We start from the raw sequence: 9,180 nt of genomic DNA, 5'->3' as shown, positions 1-9,180 counted from the left end.
GCCTAATCAAATCAGAATGTTCCAAATGAAAGGTTAAATGCGGGTTCTAGCAAAACAGTTCAGTTAAGCACACTCATCTATTCGCTCATTCGCTGGCTCGTTATCTCTCATGCGCTCTCTCTTCAAGCTGGTCAGGTTGACCATGCTGGTGAAAACTCATAGCAGACTGCAAACTAAAAAGAAATGTACCCTATGAAAAAATGTTTAAAGAGTGGATGGAAAATGTAATTGAAATAAATCTTCCAGTGGACGGAGAAGGCACACTGCCACTCACCCACACACAGACAACACACACACACACACACACACACAGACACACACACACACACACACAGACACACACACACACACACACACACACACACACACATACACACACACACACACACACACACACATACACACACACACACACACACACACACACACACACACCGAAACCGACTTACACATGGCATGTATGCACGCACACCAAAATCAGTGAACTTGTAAAAACATCAACTGCCCGAACACCATGGCAACCACCCTGACATGACCTGCTAGATTCTGCTTCTGTCCTTTTCCCAGTTACAGCTTATTGGTTGCTCATTTTCACCAGTGACTATATATAAACTCTCCTCCTCCAGGTATTGTTCAAACTCCCGGCAGCTCTCTCAGCTGCTAACACCTGACAGTGCTGCTCATTCAACTCCAGACTCTTGACATTGTGGGCAGATTCACCAAGGCTGTGTACAGATTTGAATGCATGTGCCAGTGTCATCAGTGTCGGTAACTGACTGGCTTGCTTCTTTTTTCATAGAAGCAGGCGATGTGTCTGCCTGTGGGTTAAAATATCTCCTTAAGAAAACACTGGATGTGACCTGGGTTATATTTACGTTGGCCAACATGCCTAAACATAACTTCAAATGTGACTGAAATGTATGATGATACATGGTTTTCATCTTTGAACGACCAAAGACAACACATTGAAAGAGGCACGTATTCCAAAGAGAGACAAACTATTCCAAGCCCTGTTTAACTCGGTGTGTTTTGGAAAGGGGGAGCCGGTTGCTCCGAGTTCAGCGTTTGTCATCGTGGCTCTGCCAGGCTCGGAGCCCTCTGCCTTCTGCTGCTGTGGACAGGGGGAGCTGCCAGACAGATAACCAGCTCCTCAGACACAGCAGCACTCCTCCAAAACACACACACACACACACACACACGCACACACACATACACACACACACACACACACACACACACACACACACACACATACACACACACACACACACACACACACACACACACAGGGACACACGGGTACACACAATGTGTACAGTACACACACACACACACACACACACACACACACACAGTCAAGTGTGCATATGTACACACACACACACACACACACACACACACGTACACTTACCAGACACACACGCACACACACACACACCAGACACTTTCACATACACACACACACACTTATAAAAATGCTGTGAGCTTGATGCAGTCCAGCTGTATTTGTGGCCACGCTTCTGAGAAGAGAACAATTGTTAACTTCAATCTTGGCCAGAAAGACAGGGAGAGAAACAGCAAAGAGTGCCAGAACTAAATGTACATGGTACAACTTGAGCGCAGGACAGAAAGGGAATTGTAGGTCATTATTTTCTTTGGACCGGGACAGAACAAAATAGAGAGTATAATATAATGTAATGGCAAAGTCAGGAAAGATCATTCTGGGTCAGGAATGGCAAGTGGAATCTGACCACCATCTTGGAGTGTTCTAGCTGAAAAGATCACAATAGCAGTAACAATGTCCCTTGTTCAACGCTGCCAACTGGCACTTGTGTGCACAAATACACACATCCAAAACATTTCATAGAGAGTAGACAAGTTGTTAGTCTGACAAGCAGACAAAGATAGAGAGCGAGGGCTATGCTACGCTTTTGAGTGAGCTTCTCAAAACTCCTTGTTCATTTCGTTGAAAGTGTATTGAGTCTACATGGGAAGGCAGATAAGGACATTCCATAGCATTCCAGGCTAGAACGGGGTAATGACCAGAGCACGGATGACCTGAGAGCACAGACTCCCATCAGCCCGGTCATCTTTTCCCGCAACGTACCAGACGGAAACATATAGTCCTGCCATGCAGACTCTCAGATGAGATATGACGTATGACATATGTCATGCTAGTTGTCTGGTGTGCACCTGCATGTTTGGATGTGATGGCTCAGAAGGTAAAGTTTATTCTGTGATGTGGATCATTCTGTAGAGAAAAGTGTTTTGTGTTTGTTACAGTAACTTTCCCTCTAATCATTCAAATGTACTTGGTGTTATTGTTGGTCTGCTTAGCAACAGCCTCTGCTTGTAGAATTTCATCTAACTACTGATATGTATGCCAGATTTTGTGTACAGCACTCCTACCAAAAGGACTTCTCACCCTGATTGGCACTTTTAGTGCAATCGACATTAATTTGAACTGAGCACTCACAGGAATGCACTGCCAAGAGAAATGTATAACTTTTAAAAACTATACACAATGTCACCGACAAGGTTTGCACACATTTTGTAATGTCTGCAGTGAGCAGATAAATGTTGATTGACAGATCTATGCAGCAATCATATGGCAGTGGAATACATGATATCATGTAAACATATTGCTAATGAACTGATTCAGCATCTTTCTCAATACTCTATATTCTCTAGTCTATGTCAGTCTCAGAACATGTAACTCCTTTCAAGACCAATTCATAAATAATAATGTGTTTGCCCTTGAAAAGGGCAATCTAAACTGTGAACCAGTAGCCTCAAATGCATTGATGAAAGAGGAGTGTGTGTGGAAAAAGTTGTGAATCTGAACAGGGGTGCAAACCAAGGCATACTGGATGGTCTTATCCTGATTTGAATTTTTGCACATGACATTGCTGATCATGCTCATATTGAAAAACAGTTTCTTGCTCATCACCAGACGTTGTTTCTGCCTATCCGTAGAAATTGTCTGCCTTCAGTTCTACCAAAATAGAAACATAAGACAGCAATTACTAACGTCACCCACTGGCACACAGTGAGAGAAAACGTGTGCAGTCCTTGCCTGCACTACAAGTTTACAGTACATCACATGCACTGCAGACACACCATTATGTTGCAAATGGGTTCAGTTGGGTGAAATGGTTGACAAGTCTAGCTGCGGTCAGTGTGATCCCATATGAATGATGATGAATGTACGCAATCTGAAATCACTTGTCTTGATACTGTTATCTTACGCTTATTCACTTTCAACCACACATATACATTGTGTGCTCCCCTGATTCTCACATCATTGAATCTGAACATTGGTCATTGAATGTAGATGGTGATAGCTCGAGCTTATTGTTTTGCATGTGTTTAAGTAGAAGTATTAGTATAAGTATTAATACTTTTTGGATCCCGTGAGGGAAATTTGGTCTCTGCATTTATCCCAATCCGTGAATTAGTGAAACACACTCAGCACACAGTGAACACACAGTGAGGTGAAGCACACACTAATCCCGGCGCAGTGAGCTGCCTGCATCGACAGCAGCACTCAGGGAGCAGTGAGGGGTTAGGTGCCTTGCTCAAGGGCACTTCAGTCGTGCCTACTGGTCGGGGTTCAAACCGGCAACCTTCTGGTTACAGGTCCGAAGTGCTACCCTGTAGGCCACGGCTGCCCCATAAGTGAGAAAGAGTTTACTAAATGGGTATAACGTTTAGATTTTGAAAAATGTGTTGATGTTGTAATGTTGTGTTCAGTTATGCAATAAGTGTGCAATCTTTTGAAATGAGCTAAGAGATGAGGATGGAGAGAAGAACATTGCTCTCTGCTATTAACTATCCTCACTCACACACACACACGCACTTACACACACACACACTCTCTCTCTCACACACACGCACTCACACACACACACACTCTCTCTCTCTCTCTCACACACACACACACTCAAACACACAAACACTCTCTCACACACACACACGCACTCACACACACACACTCTCTCTCACACTCACACACACGCACTCTCTCAGTCTCTCTCACACACACACACACACTCTCTCTCTCACACACACACACACACTCACACTCTCTCTCTCACACACACGCACTTACACACACACACTCTCTCTCTCACATACACACTCCACCCTCTCTTCCTCCTGAGCGGCCTATGACAGTGGAGTCACAGAGTTGTCCTCCTGCTGTTCTCCGTCTCCCACCTCTCCCTTCATCTCCTTTGTGCCATTATCACTCATTATTCTGAGCGCTCGCCTTCCTCCCTTTTCTCAGTGCGCTATTTGTCCTGTAAAATGTGTCTCCTCGAGGCCTCCTCATCTTGTTCCCCTCTCCCCTGTGACAATGGGGGCTGCAGCGCAGACACACCGTCATTAGCAGGAGCAGGAGGTACTTTTGTCCTTAACGGTAGTGGAGCAGTCGAGTCTTCCCTCAGTGGAGTAAAATGCTGGAGGTTATTTTCTGGTCTATTATTTTCTTTGCCTCTTTTGTTCATTTCCCTGTTACTAATAAACTACTTTTTCCTTACTATCAAAGAAAAATACTTCACAAGTCTTTGAACCTGCTCCACCTTCATACATACCGTACATATATATATTAGGGCTGTCAATCGATTAAAAAAATGAATCTAATTAATTACATACTCTGTGATTAATTCATCTAAATTAATCGCATATATAATTTTTGCTGTGAAAGTATTTTAAATATTTAAATTCAAATGAATCATTGAATAATCAGCATTAGTGACATTAAAGTTCAAAAACTCTTTTATTATTATTTTCAGTATTCAAATAATTGCCATAATAATCTATGATATGACCTAATATGCTGAGGAAATAAATTCAAAAGTGCTTTTTTTTTCCACATACAAGGCATTTCAGGCCACAGATATAACCTAGGGGACACAATGAAAATAAATGAACACTCCCCTCAATGTCAACACTTATTTCTTTGCATTGATGTGCGACTATAGAGTTGATGAACTCCGGTGATATGCAAATTCCTTGCTGCAGACATTCAGCAGACACCATCAGGCCGTTTTTTAAAAGTAAATGTTCCAATCAATGATCCAGGCAGCACATTTTCTTCTCTCTCCTTCATTTTACAGTCTATTTTTTACGGACTAGAACGGCTCGGGGTCAAAGGTCATACGGAATCGATTAATCTGCACTAATTTTTTTAATCAGTTATTTTTTCTCAAATTAATTAATCGAAATTAATCAGTTATTTTGACAGCCCTAATATATATATATATATATATATATATATATATATATATATATACATACATACACATATATACCTTTTTTATGGATCACAGAGGGTTAGAACTACGTTGTCTTGTCCAACACTCAAGTCATGTGAGCGCCCTCTGCTGGGAGAATCCTGGGCTAGCAGGTACTGCAGCAGGTCTTTTACAGTTTTTCTTAGTTGCTAAAAACTAAAACCCATTCGGTGAAGAAAGTTCTGAGTTGCTTGAACTCATTAAGCCAATTGTTCAGTCTGTTGTCAATACCTTAAACCATTTCACATGGTAAAACACAATTTGCAGATATCACTTAAAATTTTTAGCAAAACTTTGAACACATTCTCATTCTCAAAACACATTCTGCACTCTTATGCACATGCATCCAGACATTCTGCACTCTTATGCACATGCATCCATACTGGTAAACACAAGTGGCAAAAATGAAATAGAAATAGACATACACATGTCATTGATGTAAACACAACCACTCAAAATTGATTTCACTTGTTTCAAATGATGTGACAAAACCAATATAAGCCAGTTCAGAGAGCGAACGGGTTGTTACACTAAAGGTGGGAATGAGAATGGATAGAATAAACTATGTGATAGGACGAGTGCATATGCGAGGTGGGGGTCAAGGAGGAAGGGGAGGATGCAAGAAAGAGGTTTTTACTGGACACTGTAGTAGTCAGATACTGTACAATACTGTAAACAAATCGTATGGCCCCTGAACATTGTGCTTTCCATTGGTTTGCAGTACTGACTGCTCAATAGATTTTAACTGGTTGCAAGTTCATATCAACAAAGAACAAGAATCAAAGGAATCAAATGACAAATATGTGAGATGCAGGGTACTGTAATAGGGGTACAAGGAGGAGGAAGAGCAAAAAAATGCAAAGAGAAAAGCAAAGTATGTTTTCGTTCATCAAAAGACAATGACAGAAAAAATATGAAATTTGTTTTGAGATTAAAACTGTACTTCTCCCTGAGAACTATATGTTTTGAACAACGTGTTTTCTATTTTCTGATGTATTGTTTACTGACTGCTTGATAGTGTATATCCTTTTGATCACTTTGTTTATTGTAAGATTTGAGAGCAGTGTTTGATTTTGAGCACAAGTAAAACTGTTTTGAAGCAAAAGTTTGATTTTGAACACAGGTAAATTTGTTTTGAAGTGAAAGTTTCATTTTGAGCACAGGTAAAACTGTTTTGAGGCAAAAGTTTGATTTTGCAAGGAGTCAGAGGTTTTGTAAATAGTGCTTGAAGCTGAGGTTTTGCATTTTTTTGAGAAAACGGAGCAAGGTTTCAGAAATTGTGTTTTAGCATGAGAAAAACTAGTGGGGACAGAGAGAGAAAGAGAGAGAGATAAAGAGAGAGAGAGAGCGAGAGAAAGAAAGCAAGCTGAACAGATTGGCCTCTCAGAGACATCAAGGCAGAAAGAGGCCTCTGTTGTACACGTGGGTTTGAACAGCTCTCATCAGTGAAACATGAAACTCTGTTGAGGCTACACTGGCCAAGCCCGCCAGCAGAGGTCACTCCACTTCCAGGGAATTTCAGATGAACATAAATGAACACTAAATCAGTTGTGACAAAATAACTTTGGGTGGGTCATGGGTTTTACTCTTTTCAGTTTCCTGTTAAAAGTGGTATAATGAGTTGTATGCTGACCTGTAAGATCAGTCAGTGATACCGTATACAATATCTTGCATCTTGGCAGTTTAGTTGGCAAACCATTTTAGCGTTTGGAGTATTTTCAAGCCAGTGAAGGATAAGGTTGATGCTGTTTGAATATGCTTGCATACAGTGAGTATATCAACATCCCACATGAAACAGCGTTACTCTGCAGGAGAACTATGATTTAGCTAGATGTGTGCAGCATTCTTCTGTCACCCCATATCACATGTCTTTAGTCTACAAAAGGAACAGGCAGTTGAAGACAGAGGCAACTACTCTAAACATGCCAAGGTTGTTGCTGGCTGAAGACATTGTGTGTGTTCTCCACCCAATACTGTAGCTGCAGCCAAAACAGACTTCAGAACCAGAGGAGGACATATTTCTGGGCTGGTTAGAGCTTTCCTTCTGTAGGGCTGACACTGACATTACAGCTTGTACAGTGTGTGTGTGTGTGTGTGTGTGTGTGTGTGTGTGTGTGTGTGTGTGTGTGTGTTTGTGTGTGTGTGTGTGTGTGTGTGTGTGTATTGAGAAGCAGAGACAGACAAGGCCCACTGAGTTCAAAGTCAAATGATACCCTCTAGAATTACACAAAACCAATCGTCTTCACTCCGCCATGTCAATGTTAAGATCTTTTATACAGTTTTCCGCGACAGACACGCAGTGTGCATCACATAAGCATGATTGATACATCCAACGACACAAACAAGAGAGAAAATAAAATCACATGAAACAATCCGCACATAAACCAAACAGAAAAGACCTCTCTCCACACACCCAGTCAGGGTTAACGATGAATGGAGCGAGACAATACAAAAAGGAGGGACCGTGTAGGAGTGAAACACAACAATCTTCTTCACACACCTCTGACAGTCTCTTGCCGTTCCCACTTTTGATTGTCCTCCACTTTGTTAGGTCACACTGCCCTCTTGTGGCCATAGTTTGTATTGCACAGCTTGAAGTCCACAAGCTTGAGTGTGCAACGAGGGGATAGAGGACTAGCATGAAGGCCATAATGTGAGGGCTGACAGAGAAGGGAAATATATGGACATGAACGGGCAGAAGAGAGAAAGAGAGAAAGAAAGAGATAAAGAGAGGGGAAGAAAGAAAGAGAGAGATGAAGAGAGAGGTTGAAAGGGTAGAGTTCATCGGAGGATAATGATAAGAGGGTATGGCCTCCATCTATGCCCAGTTCACAACGTTCTTATGCATGACCAACCCCCATCTGATCTCCCCCTGACCAGCTTACACTTACACACACACACACACACACACACAGACACACACAGACACACACAAACACACAGACACACACACTGGCGTACAGAAAAACAAATGCACACACACACACACACACACACACACACACACACACACACACACACACACACACACACACAAACACACACACACAAACACACACACACACAGTCCCCATCATCCACTCAGCTTTTACATAATCTGGATTATGGATCTTGGAGGGGCTATTCCCTCACCACACTCAGTCACTCGCTACACATTTCTGATATGGAGGTCTTTCTGAGCAGCAGGCATTAACCCCTCTCTCTCACGCCATCCCTGTCCCCACATGGCCCACTCCTCGTCTGCACCCTCACCCTCACCCCCCCCACCCCCCCACCCCCATCCTCTTCACAGTAAGACATTCTCCGTGGGAGTCCCCCCGGTCACAGTGGAAAGACAGGAGTCCGGTGGGGTGGCGGCCATGACGCTGGCACGGGACCCCCCCCCCCCCCCCCCCCCCCCCCTCCTCTCCTGACTGTTGGGTGGCTTTCCCCCAGTGGGATCCTAGCACAGGTCGGAGACGTAGTCAAAGTCCCTGAAGCAGTCCTGGTCCTTGCGCGAGAGCGTGCGCCGCTCGCGGGGAGGGGTCAGGGCGGGCGCCTCGGTGGTGAACTCGGCGTCAAAATTGCTGACGTCCTCCGGGTCGCCGATGGCCGGGACGAACGGCGGCGGAAGACGGCGCTTAAGCAGAGACTCCCAGTCCATGTTCTACAGAGAGAGAGAGAGAGAGAGAGAGAGAGAGAGAGAGAGAGAGAGAGAGAGTAAACATGGCAAAGGTGTAGCAAAAACACTCCATAGTGTCCACACTCCAGAGATACTCCATAGACAGACAGAGAGGAAAATCCAGTCAGAGCAAAGATTAGCAAAACAAAAGACAGATTGAGAGAGACTTCCAAGAATAAACTGCAGATAGAGCAAGAGAGGGCAAGGGAAATGTTCTCACCC

The 9,180-nt window shown here is 43.3% G+C and overlaps 1 protein-coding gene across 4 annotated transcripts in view; it reads right to left on the bottom strand.

The window, feature by feature from the left end:
- Positions 1-8,577: 8,577 nt before the first annotated feature.
- pkn1b (protein kinase N1b) overlaps positions 8,578-9,180 on the bottom strand; it is a 28,083-nt gene continuing 27,480 nt past the window's right edge. For all 4 annotated transcript variants that reach the window (XM_042086607.1, XM_042086605.1, XM_042086604.1 and 1 more), the window contains exons 21-22: positions 9,179-9,180; positions 8,578-8,943 (exon numbers count right to left, since the gene is read on the bottom strand). The exon at positions 9,179-9,180 is cut by the window's right edge and continues 79 nt beyond it. In XM_042086607.1, coding sequence (XP_041942541.1) covers positions 8,740-8,943; positions 9,179-9,180 — 206 coding nt within the window. In that variant the 3' untranslated portion in view covers positions 8,578-8,739. The remainder of the gene's footprint in view (positions 8,944-9,178) is intronic.

The sequence above is a fragment of the Alosa sapidissima genome, chromosome 3 (assembly GCF_018492685.1).
Source record: "Alosa sapidissima isolate fAloSap1 chromosome 3, fAloSap1.pri, whole genome shotgun sequence".
NCBI lineage: Eukaryota > Metazoa > Chordata > Actinopteri > Clupeiformes > Clupeidae > Alosa > Alosa sapidissima.
The sequence above is the reverse complement of the archived record's forward strand: the minus strand, read 5'-3'. Positions and strand labels throughout refer to the sequence as shown.